Raw genomic sequence first — 27,287 nt, forward strand, 5'->3', positions numbered from 1 at the left:
CCTGTCCTGGAACTAGCTCTTGGCTCTTGTAGACCAGGCTGGCCTTGAACTCGCAGAGATCTGCCTGCCTCTGCCTCCCGAGTGCTGGGATTAAAGGTGTGTGCCACGACCATCCATGGGCATTTTCTCACAAACGAAAGGAAACAAGTTGTCATCTCAAGTAAAACAACATTTGTTGTTAATGGATTAAAAAAAAATGTGTCTTCCAGGAGAAATTAGAAAACTTTTGTGTCTCCCACAGTGAGTTTAGGTTTCTTACTATCTTAAAGGGTTTTTTTTTTGTTTTTATTTTTCATGAAATCAACGATTTAACAAATGAATTCTGCTCTTTTTAATACCAGATGTGAAATATGTTACTTTTTGGAGATCTGTATTCATTTTCCAAAGGACAGATAGAAGATACTGTCCCTGAGGAGTTCAAAACGGCTCATTGGGTTTTAACACAGTGGAGGACAAAAGTTCTTTGGTAGGGTTCAGGTTTCCCACTGTGGCTAACCTTTGCCTGAAAAGTCTGCGAAACCCTTGCCTCCAGCTCCCTATCAATAGGAGATTCGGTGACGTCAGCCGAGAGTCAGCGTCTTCCTTTACGCTAGATACCAAAGACGGTTGTGAAAACATGTGCAACAGGGCTGGGTCGATGGCTTGGTTGTGAAAGAGTCTGTTGTGCAAACACGAGGACCTGAGTTTAGATCCCCAACACCACGCCCGCAATCCTGGTACTGGGGAAGTAGAGGTAGGTGAAACCCTGGAGCTCACCAGCCAGCCAGTCTAGCTAAATCTGTGAGCTCCAGGTTCAGTGAGAGATTCTGTCTCAGAAAATAAGAGAATCGAGTGAGGAAAAGAGCAAGTATCAACCTTTGGCCTCCACACGCATGCTTTCACACACGTGTGCACCAGCACACACCACATACATACATATGTATTATGCATACGTAGCATACAAACACAAACTAAAGTCATGCCACTCTACTAGCCTAACGTTTTTGATTTGGAAGACAGTTATTCTTCATTAAATTATTTGGAGGGACATATTTATTATTGTTATTTTTAAAATGAATATTTGAAACATTCTGTAGTTTTAATTTCTAACATGAGATGTAATTATAACTCATGCAAACAATATTTCCAGGCTGGAGACCATGGCTGGGTGACAGAGTGCTTGTTTAGCATGTTTGTTAACCCAAGCTCAATTCCTGCACAGGAAGGGGAGAGGGAGGGGGAGAGGAAGGGGAGGAGGAAAAGAGGAGGAAGGAGGGGGAGGAGACAATGAAACCCCTTCTTTTGGACCTCAGTGGTCTTTAAGATTATAAAGGGCAACTAAGAACAATCAGATTGAGAAGCACTGGTCCCCTGTGAGAAACTTAGAGGGGAATAAACAGGAAACAGGAAGGAGAGTTGAAAGCAGTCTTAGCTAGAATATTTGCATATCGGTTTTGGAGGTAATTTGTCACTGTATGACCCTGGTTAGCGTGGAACTCAATTTGTAAACAAGCTGGCCTCAGACTCAAAGACAACCATCTGCCTCTGCCTCTGCCTCTGCCTCTGGAGCACAGGCATCAAGGGGTTTGCCACCACACCTAGACCAGTATTTCAATTTTCATGTTTAAATTTTATGTGGATTGGTGTTTTGGTTGCATGTGTGTCTGCATACCATGAGAGTGCCTGGTACTCATGGAGGGTGATGGATCCCCTGAAAGGGGAGTTACAGAGGGTTGTCAGCTGCTAAGTGAGTGTTGGAAATTTAGCCTGGGTCTTCTAGAAGAGTTATAGTGCTCTGAGCTGCTTAACTATCTCTCTAGTGTCTGCATTTGAATTTTTAAGCAATGCATCACAGCTTTTTTTTTCTAAAACAAATATAAGCAGTTGTTTTAAAATAAATAAATGCCTTCCTCTATATAAACAATGTAAGATTGTCCAATCCTTTAGGTAAGATTTCTCCTCCTTACCAAAGGAGAGTGGAGTCATGTCTAATTCAATAGCCAGAGGGAGCTAACAGGGGTGGATTCGAATGCCTGAGCCCTTTGTCAGAAGTATTTGTCACTCTTACTCAGCCAGGGTGGCCTCCACCAGGGCCAAAGACCAGTCCCTTTATGTTCAACTTGAACACTGAGATCCACTCAGAAACCAGAGTGCTCAGGCTGCCTTCGGAAAGGCTGATAACCTCCGCAGCCACACTGAAGATGTCTGAGGGTGGGAGAGAGACTCGGAGCTACTTAGGTCAGCAAATGCTTTCGTAGAGACGCTCTCCCTGACTCCGGGTTTCCAGAAGGCCAATCCTTAGGACACTCACAGAATGGCAGGAGATGCCCAGCGTGATTCATGACTCAGAAGAAATGAGTCACTGGGTTGGGGAAACAGGGCAGATCCAAACCTCCCTCTACATAATGGAGTCACCTGCCAAGCCTGCTGATCTGGCCAGCTATCAAGCCAGGAAGAAAGACATTCAAGAAATATGCTTTCCATATTTAACTAGTCCTCTCTCTCTCTCTCTCTCTCTCTCTCTCTCTCTCTCTCTCTCTCGCCTATCATTACCGACCGAGTACCATCTACCAGATTACTAGTGCAGCTAAAGCATGGCTTGGGTAAATATTGTGACTTGTCATCTTAGCACGTTAACAAGTTCTAAGTATAATTTGAGTGTGCCGTTCTGACTCACCAGTAATAGCGCTTGTTAAGGAGCGATTGCTCAGAGTCCTCTTTTAACCTCGCCCCAGTCCTTCCAAAGTCCCCATCTCACCTTCTATTATTTTGTTAGTCTGCTCCTTTTCCTCCCAAGAACCTACAGAGGCTCCATCATTACATATTTATTTGGAGATTTATGTGTCTAACACCTCTTTCCTTAATGGGATGTGAAAGCCACAAGAGCTATCAAGGACTAGAAGCTATGTTTATCGTAAAACAGCTTATGTTCTCCCTTTGAAACTGGACGTGTGTAGCTGGGCGGTGGTGATGCATACCTGCAAGGCCAGCACTCGGGAGGCAGAGACAGGCAGATCTCTGTGAGTTCGAGGCCAGCCTGGTCTACAGAGCGAGTTCCAGGACACGTTTCAAAAACTACAGAGAAATCCTGTCTCGAAGAAAACCAAAACCAAAACCCGTATAAGTGCATATGAGTGTGCGTGCATGCACATGTGTGAAAGTCGGAGGACAAGCCTTGGGTATCACCCATGGGAATGTCATCCACCTCCTTTGAGACAGGCTTTCACATAGGCCCGGAGTTCATCAATTAGGCCAGACTAGCTGATCAGTGAGTCTTCGGAATACTGTGTCTCCCCATTGTCTCAGCGCTGGGATTACAAAGGTGCCCTGCCAAACTTGGCATCTTTATGTACGTTCTGGAGGATGAACTCGGGTTCTCATGTTGGCACGGCAAGTACCTTGCTCACTAACCCGTCTTCCCAGCCTTTGTGCTCGATTTTGTGACCTAACTTGGTGTTTCCAATGTTTACTGTTTACTCCTAAATTTACAGGTTAAATCTCCCTTACCCACTGACTATAGGGCTTCTACTCTTGGCAAGCGGTGTGTCTGTGGGAGGACAGACCAGGCTTTAAGGTTATTTAAAATGTGTGAGTTAACTGGGTGTGTGGGTGTGCAGCTTTAATCCCAGTGCTCAAGGGGCAGAGACAGTCAGCCCTGAGCTCTGAGTGCGAGGCCAGCTCTGAGTTCGAGGCCAGCCTGATCTACATAGTGAGTTCCCGGACAGCCAGGGCTACAGAGAGAAATACTGTCTCAAAAAAAAAAAAAAAAAAGTATGAATTCTCCTGAGAGAATTCTTCCAGGTGGGAGTTGGTGACTCAAGAGAAGCCCAAATAAGCAGGTGTCTCATATGAAGACACTGAGCCCCGCCCTTCTCACTTAGCTAAATTTACATAGCACAAAGGAGATTGAAGAGAGGCGAGGAAAGTAATTCCCGAGCCTGGGAGGACCTTGGATTCGCAATTCTCAGTTCTCCGTCTCCTCCCACCAAATGCTGTGATTACGATGAACCTCACCACAGCTGGCCCCAGTATTTGTTATTGAGAGAGGTTTTCTAAATCTCAAGTTGGCCTCTTAACTCCCTACAGAGCTGAGGATGATACTGAGCTTCCGACCCTCCTGCCTGCATCTCCTGAGTTTATCTACTGTTGGGGATCCAAGCCAGGGAAACACTCTACCAGCTGAATTTCATATGTTTTATGAAAAGATAATATGTTTTAAAGACTAAGTTACTTTGGTCAGGGCACATTTGCCCAAAACTTTAATTTGCCCAAAACTTTCTTTCCTTCAACCCATTGCCTTTATGTCTAAATTGCTACACAATTTGCTTATTTCTTAAAGTTTATGGCTTATTAGCTGCTCTCCTTCACTGAATCCAGTATTTCAGTCCTTTCCTTAAAGGACTCTCGTGTCCCCGAAGCGTTTCCTGACACACAGTGAGTGCCTTGAATTGTTATTGAATGAACAGATGGATTTTCAGGCTTTGTTGCTATCAATTTGGTGTGCTGAAATCTTTCTGTGTTACTTGTTGTTGTTGTTTGGTTGGTTTTTTGTTTGGTTTTTTGCTTTTTCGAGACAGGGTTTCTCTGTGTAACAGTCCTGGCTGTCCTGGAACTTGCTCTGTAGACCAGGCTGACCTCGAACTCACTGAGATCCGCCTGCCTCTGCCTCCCAAGTGCGGGGATTAAAGGCGTGCGCCACCACCGCTGCCCAGCCTCTGTGTTACGTGTTTTAAAATGTAATTTAGTCCTTCGTTTTGTCTGCTATGTTGGGGGAGGGGGGCTGAGGAGAGGGTATATGTGTGCTTATATGTTTGCATAGGTGGAAGACAAAGATAAAATATTGAGAGTCTTCCTCAGTTACTCTCTCCCTACATGTCAGGGTTTCTCTGTAACTTTGGGATTACCTACATGTTTATTTATTTATTCAGGATAGGGTTTCCCATTGGCCTGAAGCTCACAGATTTGTTTTGGGTGGTCTGGCTGGCTAGCCTGCGTGCTGTGCTACGCACTGCTACGCACTGCTACGCACAGATGACAAAGGTCACCTTGTCTCACCTTCCCAGCACTGGGACCACAGCTCACTGCCACGCCTAGGTTGTTGCGTTGAGGAGCCAAACTCAAGCCCTCAGGTTTATGCAACAACCATTTCACCATATGAGCCGTCCCTGGACCCTGCTAGGCTACATCTTCTAAAATGAACTCTTCTGTTTGCTCCCCAGTGTGTGTGTGTGTGTGTGTATGGGGGCGGGGTGCTGCCTCTAACTTGATTTGCCTGAGCTCTTTGAAACCCTGGCCTGCTCAGGACTCAGCTCTGATTACAGGAGACAATGGTGATCGCTGGCGAGAGGCAGTTGAGATTTGAGATAGGCAGACACTGTGTACCAGAAGTGCCTCAATCCTCCTGGCTATTGTTAGCTATCTGGGCCACTGCCCGGGCCCCTCCAGAGCACACTAGCTGCTTTGGCTCCTGTATTCAGAGCTGTGCTTGGTGCTCAGCCCAGGCAGAGAGTGGGAAGCCCTGACCCACACAGATACTCTGAATGTCATTCCCAGGTTAATCGCGCTGACTACCAGGGTCCAATTCTAGTTTTTGGGTCTTTCCCCTCTGTGTCTGGAGAATGCCCAGAAGAGATTCTAGTACCTAGGCCATCTTTTCTATGATTTGGATATGATGTTTCCTGTCAGTCAGGGTCCATGTTGTCTAATATGTCAGTGGACTTTAGGTTTCCATGGGATCCTTCCAAGGCCTTAATACCGCATATTCAGGAGGTTGCACTATTATCTGAAGGAGGAAATGCTTCAGTTTGTTTATATACACACACCAAGACTCACAAAACCTGGCATCTGTCTTCTAAATGGGATTTCTACATAAAGTCACCATGCTGGTCAACAGGAAAGCAAGGAACGACAGGACAGAGGCAGAAAGAAAGACTATGTGAACAAAACCATAGCTAAATTCATGCATCCATTCAGCAATTGTGGAACAAGGGGAGTTTCCCCAGTGAGAACGTTTTGTGAAAGTCAACGGTATTTCTACACATGACAAACACAGCATGCCATTTTTTAAAATGATACCATTTATAGTTTCATTAAAAGAAATACCTCTGAATAAGGGTAACCTAAGATCTGGTAAGACCCACAGGAATGATTTTAAACCTTTGCCGAGATAACTACATGGGCCGGAGAGGCAGCTCTGTGGAGTGAGTGAGTGCGTTACATGCGGCTTAGATTCCATTCCCAGTAACACACTCGGTCCTGTAATCCCAGGACCCCAGATAGCAGAAGGCCAGCCCTGGGGGAGGAGCACAGGAGAAGGCCAGACTGGGAGCTCCTGGCCTGTGGGAACTGCAAAAGTCTGTTTCCAAAACAATCTAAAACCCAAATCAAACCAAACAGATTTATTAAAGGATACCTAAGGGAATGGGAAAATATACCACGTTTTTGACATTCTATGTTTTTGACATTAAGGCCCTCTTTTCTGAGACAGGGTTTAACTAAATAGCCCAGGCTTACCTGGAATGGCAGTATAGCTCAGGCGGATCTTGAACTCAGGATCCTTCACCCTCCCAAGTAGTTGGGATGACAATCCTGCTCCCCCAAGTACAGCTAATGTCCAGACTATTTTAAAAATCTTACAAAAAGAAAGGACTGGCCGGGCGGTGGTAGTGCATGCCTTTAATCCTATCACCTGGGAGGCAGAGGCAGGTGGGTCTTAGTGAGTTCGAGGCCAACCAGGACTGTTACTCAGAGGAACCCTGTCTCAAAAGAAAGAAAGAAAGAAAGAAAGAAAGAAAGAAAGAAAGAAAGAAAGGAAGGAAGGAAGGAAGGAAGGAAGGAAGGAAGGAAGAAAGGAAGAAAGAAAGAAAGAAAGAAAGAAAGAAAAAAAGAGAAAACTAAGCAATTCAATAGAAAAATAAGAACATCTAGGGCCCACAAGATAGCTACAGGGTAAAAGTACTTGCTGCCATGTCTGGTGCCTGAGTTCTATCCTGGGAACCCGCATGGTGGAAGGAGAGAACTGGCTCCTGCAAGTCACCCTCCAAACTCCATATTCACACGTGGCACACGCATACACCAAAGAAACTATGAATGACGAGCAGGAGGCCCCACTTCATGCCTGTTATAAGGATTAAACTGGTAATGTCGATATTAGCGGCCATGCAGAATAGCCAAAATCCTTACGTTATGTTGGTGAGATCATAGATCAGAACAATTTCTCGGGAAAATGACGTGCCACTATTATGAAGCTGAAGTTACACATGTACTGCCTACAATCCCATCCCTGCCCACGTTAACGTAACAGGTAAGACTCACTCACCGGGATACAGTGAACGTGCACACCATCACTCATGTGGGTAAATGCGTACAACTCAGATGTACGTGGGCAATACAGCGGTCTAGCCACGTGGTAATACCCTACACAGCAATGAAAGTGAGCGCATAGAGCCGTGTATACTTATGGAAGCAAAGTCACTCAGCAAAAGAATATGGACATTCTCGTTCCATTCATCCAAAATTTTTACACAACAGACTTACTAGATGCTTAATTTTTAAAAAGTTAATATTTATACATTATGTGTATGTGGTGATGGTGGGGGGGTGCGTGCCATACTGTGCATGTGGAGGTTGGAAGATAAACTGCCGAGTTAGCTCTCTCCCTCCACCGTGTGGGTTCTGCGGATCAGATTCGGGTTGTCATCCTTAGTGGCAAGCGCCCTCACCTGCCAAGCCATCTTGCTGGCCCCTAACTTTTTTTTTCTTCAACTATAGACAAAGTAGAGACACACGCATTGCTGAGGGTTGTCAGTTATCAACAAGTTACCAGCAGCTTGTTAAAATTCAGCGTCTGGCCTCATCTTCAGGCCCTGACTCGGCCAGGGGGCTGCTGGATGTAGCCTATGAAGTTGCCTATCTGTTTAGGTCCCAGGTGACACTCATACTACTGGTCCAGAGAGCAACTCTGTGTTCTGTGGAAGCTATCTGAAGCCACCCTCTCTGCTTACTTCAAGACCATCTCTGCCTCAGCCTTACTGTTCGACTCAAGGGCTTTGCATTTTCTGTTTCCTCACCCGACAACACTTTTCCTCACACTCTACTTGGGTTAACTCCTAGTCATTCTTTAGGCGTCAGCTCAATATCCCCAACCGATCATTAGGCTTGTCCCCTACTCTGTGTTCTCTCCTTTATAAAATTCACCACTATTAAAATTATGTATCATTTATAGTTTTTAATGATCTGATCCCTTCTAGGCTCTTAGCTTTCTGAAGGTGGAGATTTGTGAGTCTTGCTTGATTTAACCGTAGGCACAAGACACATAAATGGATGAATGAGTAAATGTGCATTTCCCAAAAGGTTAAAGAAGTCCTGAAGTGACAAAATATGAATTGCTTCTGTATTATTTAAGATATCCTTCCTTCCTTGCCTAGCAGTGGTGGCGCACACCTTTAATCCCAGCGCTTGGGAGGCAGAGGCAGACGGATCTCTGTGAGTTCGAGGTCAGCCTGGTCTATAAAACTGGTTCCAGGACAGCCAGGGCTGTTACTCAGAGAAACTTTGTCTCGAAAAACCAAAAAAGAAAAAAAGAGAAAAGCAGTTTGTGTATGAGCAAACCCAGAGTGACCCAGCCGACTCTGTACATTCCCGAGCAGAGTATGGTGTCAGGACACAGAGCCATTTGCTGTGAATTCCTGCAGACTCGTTTGTAGCTACCATACCCGTAGATTTCATTTGCTAAGTCCCAAAATGAAGCTTTAACAGGCTGTCGAGAATTGCTAAGTTCAGTGAGATAGGATCTCGCTTCTATTCAGAGATCTCAACATAATTAACTTGGAAACCCAGAATACGAGCACAAATGTGTTTTCAACCCGCTAAGCTGGAGTTGCATGAACATGGGTAAAATACCAGTTACACAGAGGAGCCCGGGGACAGTTGCCCAGCTCACTTCATCTTCTTCCTGACCATGATACTCCTATTTTCAAGATGAAATGACTCATTATTTTCCTTTTTTTTTTTTTTTTGAGATAAAGTCTTAGCATTCTGGTCAAAACAATGAGTTCCAGGGCAGCCTGAGCATTTGATCCTTCTCATCTCTGCCTCCTAAATTCTAGGATTACAGGTCTGCAGCCCCCATGCCTGGCTTATGCTAGGCTCTGGATTGAACTCGGGGCCTCACACACGTTAGACAAGCACTCTACCATCCCCAGCTCAACTGTGATGATGTATTGCAAGGAAAACCCTATAGGTCAGCAGGCTTTAGGTGTTCCTTGTTCAGCTCTTTAAGACTGACCATATTAATTTTTATCTTTAAAATGTGTGTGTGTGTGTGTGTGTGTGTGAGAGAGAGAGAGAGAGAGAGAGAGAGAGAGAGATAAAGGCAGAGAGAGAGGCAGTGTGTGTGTGTGTGTGTGTGTGTGTGTGTGTTTGAGAAAATTCTTTTTTTCTATTGAAGTAAACTATTGAAGTCTATTGAAGAGACTATTTTCCATTCTAGCACTGAATCGAGTCAGAAGCTGCTCTTCACTGTCCCTGTGTGACCAGTCCCTTGGTAAACATGAGGGAAACGCAAACACTCCCTCTGTCCTTTCAGGCTAGATCTACTTAGCTCTACATAAGGCACAGGAATGCTAAGGCAGACTTTTCCCAGTGTTCAGCTAACTCTTCAGATGTTCTAACTCCTTTGAGACAGAGTCTTGGGTTGTCTTCAATTCACGTGTAGCTAAGGATGACCTTGAATTCTGCATCTTCCTGCCTCCACCACTCCTGACTCTGCTTGCGTTTCTGACTGAGGACTGTGCTCTTTCCAGACCATCATACAACGTGTTTTGGTCAGAGAAGGCCTCCCAATTCCTTTACCATCCTTTCCAGACCACCTTCCCTGCCATATCCCCCCCCACACACTTGTTGTCTTCTTTTCACCCTCCCTGAGTCCTATCAGTGCCGCACGGGTATAGAGCCACTCACTGGAGCATAAGCATCCTTCTATCCACCAGGGAGCCCCAAGGATCACTCGCTGCCTCCCCAGCACATCACCCAGCCTTTTCAAAAGGAATAGTTTCTGAAATCCTCCCTCCTGTCTAGTCGGTCATAGAGTCCAGCCTCCTCCAAACACTGGTCTCTGTCATCCCTCCTCCATCTCCTGGCATGCACCCCGCCCCCTGGAGTATCTGATGCCTGGGACACCATCCATGACTTCACCAGAAGCCTCAGCACTCCACCCAGCCTTCCAGCAGCTTCCTCCGGAAACGTCCCCTTTCACCTGGCTCACACAACCTTAGACGGTTTACAGTCTCTTCTGGACTTTGCTTTCCAGGCGCTTCAAGATCACCTGACTCTGTTCTCCTTTCTGGTTAGGTCAGGCTCCTCCCTCTCCATGAAAATATTACAGCGCCTGCATCTGTACACAGGCCTCCGTGGTGGGACAGGACTCATCCTTTCCAACCACCTCTTCCGTGGAGCCTCTGCCCTCTGTGTTCCACCAGACAAGGACTTGTGATTCCTTGAGAGCACTTGATTTTTCTACCCCTACTCCAGGGTCCAGGCTTGCTTTATCCTGCACTCCGGGAATAGCAATGTCTCCTTTGAGCTGCGACTGCATCCTATATTTCCTTCTTTCTTTCTTTCTTTCTTTCTTTCTTTCTTTCTTTCTTTCTTTCTTTCTTTCTTTCCTTCCTTCCTTCCTTCCTTCCTTCCTTCCTTCTTTCTTTCTTTCTTTCTTTCTTCTTTCTTTCCTTCTTTCTTTCTTTTTTTTAAGGCAGGCAGGGTCTCATGGAGCCTAGCCTAGCCTCAAGCTTGCTGTGTAGCCTAGGATGACCTTAAACTTCTGACCCTCCTGCCTCTACCTTCCAAGTGCTAATTACAGGCCTGTGTCCACCACGTCTGGTTTTACGTGGGGCTGGGGGACCAAACTCAGGCGTCCCCAGCCCTACTCTTTGTATACCCCTTATTATACGATGCTGCCGCGTTCTGATTACACGTCTGATTTCTCTGCTAGATTATGAGTTGCCCTCTCAGAATGGTTTAGATGTGGTTTTAAAACAAGGTCGCTAACCTGCAACAGCTCACTGCTTTGAACTCCTGGGGAACAACTTTAGTGATTCAACAGGTGTTTGTTGAATAACAAATGAGTCCATTTCTAACTAGCGGCTGTTTGGTCTTCAAAGTTCAAGTAGAATGCTTCTCTGTCTCCACAGCCTTCGACTGTCCTATTTCTCAGCCTGAGAACATACAGGCTATTACTACAGAAATTAGGAAGACTTCTTTAATTGGATATGAACCTCCTGGAAGGCATAGGTACGCACTTATCATTTGTATGTGGGCCTTGACAATGGTGCCGAGCAAATTAAAAACTGAACAAATATTGCTTTCTAAGGAAAACCGTGGTGGCTGATAGCCAGCCAGGAAAACTGCAATTTTCTTCATACAATTTTAGTCTGAAAATTCAGAACAAGTTCCTGTAGAAACAAGTATTATGAGCTCCTATTAGGTTTCCTGACCTCAGAACAATTGTTGGTAGAGACATGAACTCTATCGGTAGAGAAATTCTTCCCAGGTAAAATTAGTATTGCTTCATAGAAGCCACATACGTGACTTTGACTTTGTGTGTGTATACATGTTTTGTGTGTGAGCATGTGTGTACGAGTGTGTGAGTTCCTATTCATGCACGGGGTCAGAAGGTTGAAGCCACACCAGATGTCTCCCTCCACTGCTGTCCACATTATTTACCGAGGCAAGGTCTCTTCTGAACCTGGAGCTCAGCCGTTCCGTCTGGTCTGGCTAACACCTGGGAACCTTGCACATGTGTGGGTTCTGGAGATCTGAACTCCAGTCCTCATATTTTCATTTTAATCCACTGAGCCACCTCTCAAGCTTGGAAATATATAGAATTGTAAACTTCTGCCTGGCTGCCAGTTTTGGGTGGCTATTGGATTACGTTGATGCGGGAAGGGGTACTTTATAATCCTGATTGAGTTTTTGGGGTGGTACACTGTATTGGTTCTTATAGCTGAGACTGTCACCAGGGAGGAATGGGAAGAATGTCTCCTTGAGTGATTTGGCTTTTTTTTTTTCCTTAAAAAAAAATCAGTCTGTGCCCAGAAACCAGCGAGTTGGACTGGACCGCCCAAAAATGTGTGTGTGCTGTACTCTAAGGGCTCATCAGCTTACTTAGGCTGACCAGAAGCCATGGAGCGGCATGTGTCACGTCACTAGAATGACACTTCACAAGCTTGCTGACCAGAGTCCCGGGCAGTGTCATCAGTCACATTTAAAGGAGACGATCGGACACCACCATTCCCACTCTTTCTGGTATCTTTGGCCAATTGTCTAACTCATGGTTTAAACGTAAGGTGAATCTCCTGCATTTCTGGTTTTGCTTGTTTGTTTGTTTTTAACACTCAGATGGTGTCCTCTGCCTTATACTCTCTCAGACGACGAGAACCAGTATTAACTGCTCACACCAAGTGCAGGGAACAACACCAGGAGTCAGCTTCACTCTGCACCTTCTCCTCAGGGTTCTCAATGCCCTGCACACTCCGAGGGGCTTCTCCGGTAATTAGCTAGGAGAATGTCCCTGAAAGTGAAGCCTTCCCCGCCCACTCTTTATTCAGGGGTTCACTCAACGTTCCTGAGTGACTAGCAGAGGTCAGAAGCGACGCTTGATGCTCCAGACTCAAAACCATCCAAACCCTGTTTGAAGGTCAGTTGGGGTAACCTGATAGTAAACGGTCTACATCACTGTGAAGATAATATTGGATATGCTTTAGGTTACCCTTGAAAGCAAAATTTGATATATGAATACGTCTTTGGGTCAGAATACCTTCCATTAGTATGTACATATAAAATACAATTATTCATATTAATATGATTGCTTTACAGTATGAATATTATGAAAGAAAAAGATGAAATACTGTTGCCTTACAGAAAACAAAGGTCATGTAGTAACAATATCATATTCTAGCAGTGATTAGGGGATTAACGAAGCATAGAAACTCTTCAAGGACTCTGAATACTGGCAAATCTCCACAAAAACAAGGTATTTAGCTTAGCGGCGCCATTCACGTTACCATATGGTAATAAGAGAGGTGGCAAATATCACCTGGGAAACTAAGGCTGGTTCCAGGTTCTGTGGGACCACAAACATAGAAGGGAAAACTTAAAAGTATAGAATAGCATTAGGACATCAAATTAGAAACAGCATCTGCAGGCCGGCCCTGAGGCTTCTGCCTGGAGACCTCCCAGAATAGCTAACTGTGGTGGGCACAGCAGGGGTGTCTTTAGGGCCGGGAAGACGGTGCAGGGGGTAAAGCACTTGACTTACAAGCATCAGAATAAAATCTGAGATACCCAGAAGCCATGTGAAAGCCAGGTGTGGTGGTATCCGTCTGCTCTTCCAGTGTCCCATTAGAGAGATGGGAGGTGAGGGCAGAGAGCTCCCAGAAACTCAGGACCAACTATGCGCACACACGCATACACACACACACACACACACACACACACACGCATACACACACACACACACACACACACACACACGTGTGCGCGCGCATGCCATAAACATTCCTATATTCATTAATTATACTAGGGAAAGACTCGGGAATTAGGGAGAACAGTGTTTTATATACATAGAATGAATTTTTAAAAACTGACCTTACCCGCCATGTTATTCTATCTCAAAAGCTATCAGCCATTATATTATTACTTGCCTCCCTGTTTGCTTTTAATTTTCTGAGACACGGTCACAAGTGGTCCAAACTGGCCCTAAACTCACTGTACGACTGAGATTGGCCTAGAACTCCAACCTGGCTTCCATCAGCATCCACACATATATACATATACATATGTTTTGTTTTGTTTTTTTAAATCTTAAAAATATACAGCTTTTAGAAGAAAAAAACTGAGAGAGTGTCTTATGTAGACCAGACAGTCTTGAACGCTATAGTAGTCAAAGATGGCCTGGGACAACTGATCCTCTGGCCTTTCCCTCCAGAGTGCTGGAGTTCAAGCTCATGCCTGTATATTTGGTTCTCTGTGGTGCTGAGGGAATCCAGGACTTCTGGCATGCTAACTAGATGAGCACTCTACCAGCCCAAGAATTTTATTTTATTTTATTTTATTTTTGCAATCTTGGGGTGAGAAGTAGAACTCAGGCCCTCACACATCCTGGACAAATATTCTCCCTGCACTAAGCTACAGCCTTAGCCCTAGAACAATCTGAGTTACTTACAGAGCCAACGTTAGGCTCCTGCCTTTCATCCTAGCTCCATGTCTCAAAGGAAGTGTGGGGTTTTCTGGAACAACAATCATGGTAGACGGAGAGCATTGTCAAACGCCTCTCTCTGGCTGTTTTTACCTTACTTGGGGCGGTGGAATTCCTACCACTATGCAATCCAACTGGACTCGGCTTCCTTCGGGAACTTCTCGGCTCCGTAACTTTTGTGTGAAGCGGGGAGGCTGCCCCAGAGGTTCTTCGTAGTACAGGGACGAAGGTGAAGACCCCGGGGTGCTGTCTCCAGCAGCAGCCTCACCCGCAGCCAACTCAGCCTCCCGCCTCTTAGCTTCCCGCTGTTCTATCGCGTGGTTCAGCTCGTTGTCCCTGCTGTCTGCAGGGATAGGGATGGGTACCGATGCTCTTTCCCGCCTCTCTGTCAGATCTGAGAAAGCGGGGCTGTTTTCCTGAAGGACTTTGTTTTGAGATTCCGGTTTGCTCTTGTGGTTTTTGCAGGTTCGAGGTCTGATCCTCTTGGAGCTGTGAGCCTTGAAAATGGAGGACAGCTCTTCGATGAAGTCGGCGGCCTTGTTTAGGAAGACTTTCTTAGACTGGCTTTCAGAACTGTACTGTGGCCTCTTTGTCTCCGGGGGACTGTCTTTAGAGCTGCCAGGACCTCGAGGGCTGTCTTGGCAGAAGGCAGGTTCGAAGCTTGGTTTGGGCGAAAGCTTCGTCTTGTCAGAAGACAGACGTTTCCTAGCTTGAGCTTCATCCACTCTCTCCAGAGGGTCGTGGTTGATGGCCAGCCTCGCCAGATTGACACTCTCATCCAGCTCTTCTTGGCTTAGGAAGGCCGACAGATCCGGAAGGTCCTCTTGCCCTCCTCCTTCGGCAGCCCCCGAAGGACTGCTGAAGTGGAAAGGGTTGGAGGAAGGCTCCGCTCGACTCCGCTCGTTGTCCCCGCGATGTCTGGTTTCAGCCAGATAGCTTTCTCTGAGAAGCTGAGAGATGGAAGTAGATGCTTCTATGCTGTCGTCCTGCATGCTGTAACAAAGTAATGGGCATAGCAAAATAAATAAATAAATAAGTAAGTAAATAAATAAATAAATACATAAATAAATAAAAAATTCCGACCACTGCCACGGAATAACAAGGCTGTATTCACTATAGCACAGACTTAAATTATGTAAGAAATGCTTAAATCACCTAATGTTGACATGTCCACAAAAGTAAGACTTAACAATGCCGCCTCATTGTAAAAGGAAGTGAAACCCAATGAAGTCTCCCTGAAATTAAAAGTAAAATTCTGCTGGGTGGTGGTGGTGCATGCCTTATTTAATCCCAGCACTAGGAAGGAAGAGGCGGGTGGATTTCTATGAGTTCTGGGCCAGCCTGGTTTTCGTAATCAGTTCCAGGACAACCAGGGCTATGTTAGAGAGACCCTGTCTCATAAATCCAAAACAAACAATGAAACAAACAAACAAAAATGCCTGGGGATTTCTATTTCAATACTTTCTTTACATTAAATTCAATTGTATGAGCTATGAGAGAACCATAGCAATTTTATACAGTGTCGGGGCTGGAGATGAAACTCAGAGGTAGAATGCTTACCAAAAATGTGAAGAAAGAAAATTCTAAGCCTAATTTATAAAATCACATTTATTTATCTATTTATCTATTCATTTATTCATTTATTTATTGCTGTGTAGGCCTACATGTGCCATGGAGGGTCCTTCTTCCACCATGTAGGCCCAGGAAGCACACTTGGGCTTGACTGCAAACACCTTTCCCCACCGAGCCATCTCGTCGACCTATCTGAGCCTGATTTTGCTAACAGTTGCAGTGGTCTTCGTGGTGATGGTGTGCAGATCTGTTCTGCATCCTTTCCTCGTTCTTGCCAATTTTGCTAACTTGAGGATAATAGGATTACAGAAAAATAAAAGAAGCTGACAACATTGTCCCATTTAATTGCTGAAAATGTAGTCTTGGTATCTATGGCTCATGAAAAGAAACGATGTTTGTGTTGTTTGACTAGAGACAAGCTGTTTAAAGCTAGTGTTGCTGCTGGGCTCAGTCTGCTCTTGAAAGCTAGGATAATCTGGCCTTCTTGTTGAGTCTATGCTGTGGGGATTTGTCTTTTTAGATTTAAAATAAAAAAAATCATTTGTATGTCTGTGTAGAGTCTGTCCACAAGTGCCATTACTGAAGAAGGCCAAAGGCAGCAGCTCCCAGTGTGGGCACTGAGAATAAAACTACGCCGTCTGCAAGAGCAGTGTGCTCTTAACGGCTGAGCCCTCTCTCCAGCCCCAAGTCTAGGTTTTTAAGAGTGTCTTAAATTAGCGCTAGTTAAGAGAAGACATGAGAGGTAGCAGAATATAATGCTTGGCAGGGAACTTAACATACCTGAGTGCCAGTCTTAGTTTGTAAATTATGAATATATGAATATATCACCTCTTGAAAATGAATACTTTTAAAACCTTTAGGAAATACATGAGGCTCATTGGTTAAGAGAGTACTTGTTCTTTCAAAGGACATGGATTTGATTCCCAGCACTCACATGGAGGTACTAAACATATGTGTGGGTACAGACATACATGCAGGCAAAGCACTCACATGGATAAAATTTTAAAAATCTAGAAAAAAATAGAAAAAGAAAGAAAGAAAATAGTACAGTGTGATTTGTACTGGTGATGTCACCCATGTATTGATTCAGCCACTGCCTAGAGAGAGGGCTAGCAAACTTGTCTCTTAATTCTCTCCCATCCTGAACAGATGCTACAACCTTCCCATTGACCTTGACTTACTTAGCATCCCACCCATTAGCTCCACCCACCCTCAGACGTGACGACTGAATGAAGACTACTTGCCACTCTTTGCTACTAGGTACTGGCCTTGTCCTGGAAAGATGAGGGTGTAAATAATACCCTAAGATTCACGACAAAGCCTATTTCAGTCCGTCCCTCTCTTCTGCCTGGCGCAGTAGTCCCTCACTTACATCACACTGAAGGCTTCCTAGGAACTCCCCTGGCTCCCAGACTTTCACAGTGTTATCCCAAACTAACCTCTCAACTGGCAAAGTAGGCAGTCACCTTGAGAGGGCAGTTAGAGAGGGCTGGAAAGATCGCATGCAGTGAATGGCTTTGCGTGCTCTTGCCAGAGCCTGGGATGGTTCCGACTGGAGTTACTTCAGTGAAGTCTGTTGTGTCTTCAAAGGTGATGAATTTAAAATTCGTGGGTGTTGGATGAAACCATTACCTTAGTCTAGAAAGATGGTCGTTATGATACAGGTGCTAATATGAAAACTGAAGCTATTTTCAGTAAGATTTAGTTAAGCAAATTATGATATGTTCACTTACTAGAATAGTTTTAAATTTTGTAGAATGATAATATGCAAGATAGCCCATGAAAGCAAAGCTAAAATGTTAGTTGAAAATTTTCATTTGTGCATGAACTCTGTGGAAGAACAGATGCAGGAAATAAGGCTCAAAATGCTATTTGAAAGCTTATTTAATATCCTGATTATCACCAATAATTCATTAATCAGTTCTTGTAATTACCCATTTGTTATCCATGACTTCTTTAGCTCTGCTTGAGTTTCTGAATATGCTGAAGTGCGAGGGTGAAAGCTAACACTGCTTAGACAGTGGGAGCCTTTCTGTTTGAGGGGTGTTATTGCTTGTGACAACGTCGTAATGTAACTTTGTCATTAGCTCTGTGTGTTTGCACTGACTTAGATCTGGAGTCAACACAGAAATGAGCATTGGCCTTCGAATTAGGGAGATCTGAGTTCAAATTACAACTTCCTCTCTTAGCAGGAATGTGACTGAGACTTCGCTGTGACTTTGAGTGCGCTTCCCTTATCTCCACGTAATCTCTCTCTCTCTCTCTCTCTCTCTCTCTCTCTCTCTCTCTCTCTCTCTCTGTCTCTCTCTGTCTCTCTCTGTCTCTCTCTCTCTCTGAGAGTCAAGAAGAACAAAGTCAAGAAGGCAAAGCCCTTCACACATGACCTGTGCTTATGAGGATGCAACTGATATCATTTATTTATTTATTTGTTTGTTTGTTTGTTTGTTTTAGTTTTTTCGAGACAGAGTTTCTCTGTAGCTTTTGGAGCCTGTCCTGGAACTAGCTCTTGTAGACCAGGCTGACCTCGAACTCACAGAGATCCACCTGCCTCTGCCTCCCGAGTGCTGGGATTAAAGGCATGCACCACCACTGCCCGGCTATCATTATTTTTAAAGACATTTCTTTTCCTTTCTAAAACATGGCACAGACATTGATGATTGATGTTGAAGACATTTCAGAAAATTCACATTAGGGTGGAAGTGGAAGAAGAGACTAGTCACTGATTTCTATATAAGGTTTTTTTTTTTAAGAAGCCAACTAAGATATGTGCGCTTGTTTTTATGTTTATGGTTCTGAAAACCATTCCAATAATAAGGCTTCCAAGTATTCAAAACATAGGATATCGGTAGTAGTTTAATGGTTTATGCCCCAAGATGTTGATGCTTGGTACTCAACATCTGTGGCTTCCTGGCCATCTTAAGTTGAGAAACCCTAACTTCTGGAAGCCTTCGTCTCAAGCTGTGAGACAGGGAAGGCAACAGTGGCCATCTCTGGGCTGCAGTGATGATTAAATGGTCTTGGCGTAAGGCATTTTTTAAACAACCAACAGAGGGTCGTTACTCTTGACTCATAACTGCCATGACCGCGCGTGGCCCCGTTTCGAGATGGAGCAATAGGAGCATTAGCGAAATAACTTCCTGGGAAGGACGTGGACCGTGCACTGGCCCCTAGCCTTGTCCTCACCCAGGCTGGGTGGATGTCTGTAATGTATGTCTGTATTCTGCTGAGATCTAAGCTCATGAATGAGCTGCCCTCACTTCAGAACACTGTAAATATTCTTTTCGATTGGCCTGCTCACTGTTCTCACATCTCCTTCCTCTCTTTAGACTAAATTCTGCATAGTTTGCAACTCTTAGGCAAGACATCACCACCCTCTCTCCAATATGCCTGAAAACCTCATGTTCTTATCGTCCAACACAGCTCTTAATGAAATCTACTGAATTTGTCTTTTTTCAATTGTCTCTTCTACACTGTTCTATATTCTCTCCACAGACAGAGAGCAGAAGGTTGTCAACAAATACCTGCTAATTGCTTTGTTCGCCAGAACTTCCCAACAGCTCTGTTTGTTATTTTTTTTTTAATTGCAGGGTTAGGTTGAAGAGATAAAATGACAAAAGAAGATGCATAGTCAAAAGAAAAACTAACTGATACAGAAAAAATGAAAAAAGGCTTTGTGCACTTTGGGCAAACGTTCTACCACTGGCTACAACCCTGCCACGTCCTCTAATAAGTATTAGTTGAGCATCTCCTATATGTCAGGTGCCATTCTAGGGATTGAGAATTCAGTGGCCAATAAAGGACAAAGCTTGCGTTTTTATGGAGCTGATTTCCTGGGGGAGGGGGGGGTGATTGATACCAATGTTATAAACAAAAATACTGTAGGCCAACTGTGGTGTGGTGGCCAACTGTAAAGTGGGGAGGGTAGGCAAGAAGGGTGAGTTACTGGGAAGGCCAAGATAACCTGTGATGGAGACATCAGTAATCTGACCACCTGAGGAAAATATTCTTTACCTAGGAAGGAATGTCAAGGTCAGAAAGAAAACACATTTGTGGCATTGGAACAAGCCCTATGTACCCAGGAAACAAAAAAAGAAGAATGGAAGACACAAGGCTGGGAAAGTACAAGGCCACAGCGTACATGTGGTGGCTCAGGCCTGTGATCCCAGCATTTGGAAGGCTGAAACAGGCACAGCGCCATGGGTTCCAGCCTGGACTATGCAGTGAGCTCCAGGACAGCCTGAACTATAGAGTAACACCCCGTCTCTAATAATAATAATAATGAGGAGGAGGAGGAGGAAGAGGAGGAAGAGAAGGAGAAGGAGGAGGAAGAGGAGGACGAGGAGGAGGGGGATTGAAGGAGGAGGGGGAGGAGAAGAAGAAGAAGAGGAGGAGGAAAAGGAGGAAGAGGAGGAGGAAGGGAGGGAAAGAAGGAAGGAAAGAAGGAAGGAAGGAAGGAAGGAAGGAAAGGGTAAAAGGTAAGATCATATTAGGCCTTGCAGACCATGGAAAAGGCTTCAAATTTTTTTACCTTATGAAGGGAGAAGATGAATAGGAATCAGTTGTGATGGGTGATGCAGGGGGGGGTGTGGGCCAGTGAGCGATAGCAGCAGGAGGTGGTGAGCAATAGTTGGACTTGAGATCCCTTTTGAAAGCAGAGGCCAACGATTTGCTCATAGGATGAGAATGAGAGATGAGAGAAAGGCCAGAGTATTTATGACCTGAGCAACTGGGTGGATGGCAGAATCAGAGGAATGGAAATGTCTAAGGGTTCTCTTAGACATTTCATCTGGAGTGTTCTGGGACATTTGTCCGTATTCTCATTTTTTTTTTCTCTTGTAAATTGAAATGTAGTTTTATGCCACCTTCAAAATAAGATGAATAGTTGCTTCTGAGAAGACGTTATGGTATCTGTGAACTGGACCAGGCTGGAAATGAAGCAGCCCCATCCGTTATCTGGATAGACCTGGCCATGGTCCTAGGTCAGTGGCCACACAGAGAACTTACTTAGTGGGATTTTTTTGTCTTTTCTTTTTCCTACGACTTTTCCTGAGGAGAATCTGCCCTGGGAACTTCTTTGCTTCATAAAAAACAAAACTTGATACTAATACCTTTAGTGAACCCTCTCTCCCTCTCTGTCTCTCGGCACAAGGCCTCACTGTGTAGTCCTAGCTGACCCAGAATTCACTATGCAGACCAGGATGGACTCAAACTCATAAAGACCCATCTGCCTCTTAAGTGCTGGGATTAAAGGTTTCTGCTGCTCTGCTTGCTTCCTCCCTCTGCTTGGGCTTGAACCCAGGACCTCCAGCACACTGGGCAAGCGTCTATTATTAAGCTCTATCCCCAGCCCGTGGGGCATATTTCTTGACTCATTATAACTCAGTGCTATGTTCTTCAGGCTCTAAAATGTCCCTGTTGTTGGAAAGATCACACACTACAAAGCCATCTTTCATTTACATTTAAATTGGCACTCTGGGGCCTTGGTTCAGTGGCAGAGCCTCTGTCTCCTATCCAGGAGGTTCAGGGTGGGCTCTCCAGCACTACGGAACACAACAAGCTGTGGTATCACCTGGAGAACTGGCAAAGCCCAATAGCAAATGACTCAAATTTAAACGTAAGTGCTAGAATTTTTCTGGTTATGAAATATTAATAATTGGTCTTTTTGGTGCTAGGGACTGAACATAGAGCCTTGCACTTGCTAAACATGTCAAGTATCATTACATATTTAATTGAGATTCTCTGTGCAGCATGGTGACTATAGCCAATACGACAGTGTAGGCCAAAATGTAAGTATGTAATTATTAGCTTGACTTAATCACTGTACAATACATATATATGACAAAACACTATGTTACTACCATCAACAAGCACCGCTTTTGTCAATTAACCTTAATAAAACTGTAAAATGGGAAATATCTTTTACACACAGCTCTTTAAATACGGCTGTACGTTCACTGCAGTGTGGGGAACACATTCATAAAACCACCACAGAAACAAAGCAAACCCATAAAATCCAAATCTAGTTTCTAGATTGATACAAAAAAAAACCAGGCTAATATTTAATAGTTATTGACGAAGAATGCTGGAATGGGAAAAGTTTAAGCTACTTACCTTCAACTGCAGACACACACACACACACACACACACACAAAACATCCCCCTGCTTACTTCCTAGGTTTGTCTCGAAAGCGCTTTAAAAATAGAGCAATGTACACATTTAAGATAACTATTTTCTGCCGATATGTAATTACTAGGCCTAGAATTTTCATTAGGCAAACGATGAGACAGTGTTCTCTTGGGGGCTTTGTTTGCGTCTTTCTGACAGGTTCTCTTGCAGACAACGCTATTCTCAAACTCAATTTGTAGTTGAGAATGATCTTGAGATTCTGATCCTCCTGCCTCTACCTCCTGAGTAACTGTTTAAACTGTTCTTTAAAAAAAATTACCTTTTATTCATTTAGAGAGAGAATGTGTGTGTGTGTGAGAGAGAGAGACAGAGAGAGAGAGAGAGAGAGAAACATGACAGCATACTCTTGTGTACCATTGTTTATCCGTGGACATCAGAGAACAACCTGTGGGAGCTGTTACTCTCCTTCCACCACGTAGGCCTCAGGCACTGAACTTAGGTCGCTGGGCTTGGCAGTAGACACGTTTGCTATAGAACTATTTCACTGGCCCCACTTTTCCCCCCTTAAGACAGAATTTCCCTATGTAGCTCAGACTAGCCTCCCTCAATGCTCCTGCCTCAGCTTTCTGAGTGCTGAGATTACAGATAGAATTTCCCAGAATTCCCCAGCAGAAGCGAGTCCTTTGGGAGGTACCCTTGCTTGGGGAACCTTTATGAATCACTGGACTGCCAGTGAGATGCACTTTGCACACCACTTCAATACCTATCCCTTGATCCCGCACTGATCATCTTGCCCTTTGTCTCCCTTCTAGTCTATCTGTAACGCAAATGGCGTCGGTCATTTAATGCATTAGTGTAGATAAATGTGGAGACGAGATACGGGAACGTGCCAAAGTCCAGAAATAATACGGCTCATTCTCTTGAAGAGCTTCTTGTCTGGAGGAAGAAAAACAGTAGACACAGACAAATCCAGACAACACCCAGGAAGAGAATACATTGCGGGTGAAGCCAGAGGCACACACATGTAATCCCAGCACCTAGAAGGCTGAGGGAGCAGGGTTGTGAGTTTGAGACCAGCCTGGGCTACACAGAAAGATCCTAGGTTTTAAAAAGTTGTTTGTCTGTTTTGTTTGTTTAAAGATGAAAACGTGTGTGTTGGAATTGAGGCAAAGCTGAGCCCACACAAGGAGAATTAGTGAGGGAGGGTCTCTTAATTAGACCCCTCCCGAAGGCCAGAGTCTGCTGGTGAAAGCACTTTGAGAAAACACGGCAAAGGCGAGCAGGCCATTCTCTCATTGTTCCCATAAACTGACAGAGGCCAGGAAGTAGGAAGGAAAGATTTCACTGATGCTCAAGAAAGGGAGAATGGCTATACAACATAGCAGTTTTATACACAGAAGGGGACCAATGTGAGAGAGCCTGTAAGAGACTAGTGTAGGAGAAACTGGCGCCAGAGCCCAGTCACTACTGAGTCTGAGACACAGCAGACAATGGATGACCAGAAATCCCAGGGCCTGTCGAAAGGCTAATGGATGGGATCTAGGACTAGAAAGATGTTTGCAGGTTGGAGTAGTTCCATGGGATAGCATCTACTTAGCATGTACAGCGTGTGTGTGTGTGTGTGTGTGTGTGTGTGTGTGTGTGTGTGTGTGAGAGAGAGAGAGAGAGAGAGAGAGAGAGAGAGAGAGAGAGACAGAGGGAGAGGGAGAGGGAGAGGGAGAGGGAGAGAAAAGAAGAGCATTTGTTGCTCTTGCCATGGACCCAGAGAGGTTCAACCCCCCCCCCCCTGCCAGTGCTTCAGTTCCAGGGGCTCCATTGCTGTCTTCTGATCTCTGAGGGTCCCAGGCATGCATGTGACACACATACATACAGGGAGGTTGTTCCCTTGAAGGACATGTGTGACACTCTAGAAATGTTTTAAAATGTTCTGTAGACAATGGTAGAAACTCACAAAAGCATGCCTGTAGTGCTTCATTAGCTTTTCATCTAAAAAGGCTGTTTTTTCTTTAAAAAAAAAATCTTTCTAGGCCGTTTCTTTTCAAAACTTCTTTTGTAAAAACTATTTCCATGAATTCCAAAACTGACCTGCATGATAATCCCCTATTGCGTTCATAAACTGTATCTCTGAGTGGCTACCTTTTAACAACACTATTATTGCCATATTGTGTGTGTGTGCCACCGCATAGTGTGGAAGTCAGAAGAGAACCTTCGAGAGTCTGTTCCCTCCTTCCGTGATGCGGGTCTTGCGGAGGGACCTCAGGTCAGACACTTGGCAGTGTGTGCCTTACCCGTCACACCATCTCTCCATCCCCGTGGGTGTGTGTGGTGGCTGCTTGCTGTAAGAAGAGCATGTGAGGAGCCTCTGCAGCAAATTATAGACGTGTGAACGAGTTGGTGCCTCCCTCACAGAAGTGTAAGTTTCCTTAACCACACAGTATCAGTGGGGACACAGACGACATTCCAGAATCGTCTAGTGTCCAGTTGTTTCAGAGTCCACTCATTCGCTCAAGTTCTGAGAGTGTACTCCCCCTGTGTCTCAGATTTCCTGCGGTGGCCTTGATTTTAAAGATTTTGCTTGTTGTCCAACAGAATGTCAGAGATAGTATCTATACATATAGGCATTCTTGACTTCCTAGAAAAACACTTTAGATTTTTAAGTGAATCTGAGAGTATCACTAAGGAGAAACTGTAAAGTTATGACAAAAGTTCATTCATAGTATTGTTCTTTAAAAAAGCGGGTATGTCCCCTGGCAGGATCGCAGAGCAGCCGCTAGTTCGACAAGGATGGCTGTGGGTCCCTGCAAGATCTTCAGGGTGGCAGTGCCATGTGGCTGGGCGAGTCAGGCGAGCAGGTACAGCGGATAAAAGGCTCACAGGACACAGTAAATAAACATAAGGGTAAACATTTATTACTTAAAAAGAAACAGAGAGACAGAGATAGACAAACATAAAGACATAAAAACATAGAGACAGAGAGAAACACGTGTGCACATGCTGAGAGAGAAAGACCAAAGAGAGAGAGTTAAGATGGCGGCGACGTCAGAAGTGGCTGGGAGTGGGCGTGGTTAGCTCTTAAAGGGATCAGACCCAAAGGAATAACACATAGCCTATACAATTCATTTTCTCATTACTAAATTATTACTAATGTGAAAATGATAAAATTACCTTAACGATTTGAGAGAGAGAAAAATCTAGACTAGCAGTTTCGTCTCTCGCAAATGGCGTGATGAGAGCAACTCTAGTGCGCACACGAAGATCTGTGGATAAGGGGATGCCATCTCTTCACGTCACGCACCCCTTTCGACTGGAAACACCGAGTCATCTGCCTTTTCTCTTTGCTTGGATAGTTTTAAAAATATTCAAGCTATGCCTCTAATTACTGCTAAGAGCTAAGAGTACAGTGTACCGGGCCAAACATTTGCCAGTGACCGTCAAGTATCTGATGCAGCTGGAGAGAGAGAAAGGGTTAGAGGGAGGGAGAGAGCGAGAGTGAGAGCGAGCGAGCGAGAGAGAGAGAGAGAGAGAGAGAGAGAGAGAGAGGTAAAAAGAGAGGAGAGAGAGAAAGGAGAGAGAGAAAGAAAGAGAGAGAGCGGTGTCTCTTGAGCAGGGCTTTCTGCAGCTGTTGTGTGCATTAATCCAGGGAGCAGATCTCCCAACACTAAATATAGCAAGCAGATCCTTTTACAGGATAAAAAAAAGTTTTAAATGAAAGTCTTCAACCATGGAGTCAAACTATTTCAGATTCGATTCCTTTAAGAGGGAAACAGGCATTGCACACATATTCTCTATGTCGACCACATTAGTATAACCGGTGCATATGCAGAAAATGTCAGTAATATTTGCCACCACTTCCGCTCTTGAAGTATTTTTCCTTAGAACCCAAACAGGGACTCAAACGGGATACATCTCCGTGAGTCTCATCCCGGTCCAAAAGCTTTGGAATAGAAAATCTTATTTTCCATTTAATTGTGTGTCTCATCAGACATAATTAGAAAGTTCTCCTAGGCTTCGCTCTAAGGAGCAGTAATTACTTCTCTGAAATGTCCCTTTCCCCATTGTCAGCAACCCACTGCCGGAACACACTTTCTGAACTTAAATCTGGATATTACCTTGCTCTTTTTTAGGTGACCCAGATGAGGATGTCCAACTCAGGCTCACTTCTTCCAAGACGACAATTATCCAAGGAGAAGTTTTGGGTGAAAACACGGGAGAAAGAGGAGATTCTTCACGCCCTTGGGAAGAGAAAGTAGCCGTCCATAGAGCACTCCGAGTTAACCTTAGTGTCGTTGAAGATGGCAGTTAGAAGCTGGGCAACCTGTCACCACCGCGGCCAAGAGCATTTGTCAGCTCACGGGTCCCAAGTTATTTTGAGCTGTATAAACCATGTGCCTGTGAAACATTCCACCTGATTGGACAGGAGAAAACTGAGCAAAGGGATTCCATTGCGGGACAGCACCTACGGGAGCCTGGATCAGTGTTATTTTTCTACCTACAGAATTTCATTTACAGCTGGAAGCCCAACATGTTTATTGATTGACATTTTGAATAGTATATGAGCTATATCACACTCCACCTGTCAAAGAAAATGGCATTACTTTAAAGGCTCATCAGAATTTGTCATTTTTGCCGTTATTGATTTTAAAAAATAGGTATGTTTATCTTGATGAGTTTGTGTGTGTGGTGCAGGTGGTGGGGGGTGCACGGGCACCACCGTGTATCTGTGGAGATGAAGGGCTGGCTTCAGGAGCTTGCTGGCTTCTTCCACCTTATGGGATGTGGGGATCAAATGGAGATTATCAAGTTTGTCAGAAGCACCTTCGCCTCTAAGCCATCCCATTGGCCCAGTATCTTTAATTTTAGTCAATAGAAACCTGTCTTCCATTTAACTGCTAAGACACTGAGAAACCTGTCTACAGAAAGGAAATACAAAGCAGAAACTGACAACTTGAAGCAAAGAGCTTTTTAAAACTGTCCACAGGGAGCTAATTCCAAAGCACAGACAAAAAAATAAATAAATAGAGGAAAACTCCATTAGCTTGAGAATCAGTACAGGAACAACACATTTGAATGACTGTCTTCACAACCTCGAGACAGTCCGGCGCACACCTTTAATTTTAGCACTTGGGAGGCAGAGGCAGGTGGACCTCTGTGAGTTCAAGGCCAGCCTGGTCTACAAGAGCTAGTTCCAGGACAGGCTCCAAAGCTACAGAGAAACCCTGTCTCAAAAAACAAACAAACCAAAACCAAAACAATTAGGTCAGATGTGGTGGCACATGCCTTTAGTCCCAGCCCTCAGGAGACAGACGCAGGTGGATCTCTGTGAGTTCTAGGCTAATCTAGTCTACCTAGCAAGTT

General features: G+C 44.6%; 1 protein-coding gene across 1 annotated transcript in view; it reads right to left on the bottom strand.

Moving 5' to 3' along the window:
* Window positions 1-26,286, bottom strand: part of Mypn (myopalladin) — an 82,086-nt gene extending 55,800 nt beyond the window's left edge. Inside the window, exons 1-2 of the mRNA XM_087898185.1 lie at window positions 26,042-26,286; window positions 14,327-15,226 (exon numbers count right to left, since the gene is read on the bottom strand). Coding sequence (XP_087754311.1) covers window positions 14,327-15,225 — 899 coding nt within the window. The 5' untranslated portion in view covers window position 15,226; window positions 26,042-26,286. The remainder of the gene's footprint in view (window positions 1-14,326; window positions 15,227-26,041) is intronic.
* Between the last annotated feature and the right edge of the window lie 1,001 nt (window positions 26,287-27,287).

This window comes from Myodes glareolus, chromosome 18, assembly GCF_982192425.1.
Source record: "Myodes glareolus chromosome 18, mMyoGla1.1, whole genome shotgun sequence".
In the NCBI taxonomy this organism is placed as follows: Eukaryota; Metazoa; Chordata; class Mammalia; order Rodentia; family Cricetidae; genus Myodes; species Myodes glareolus.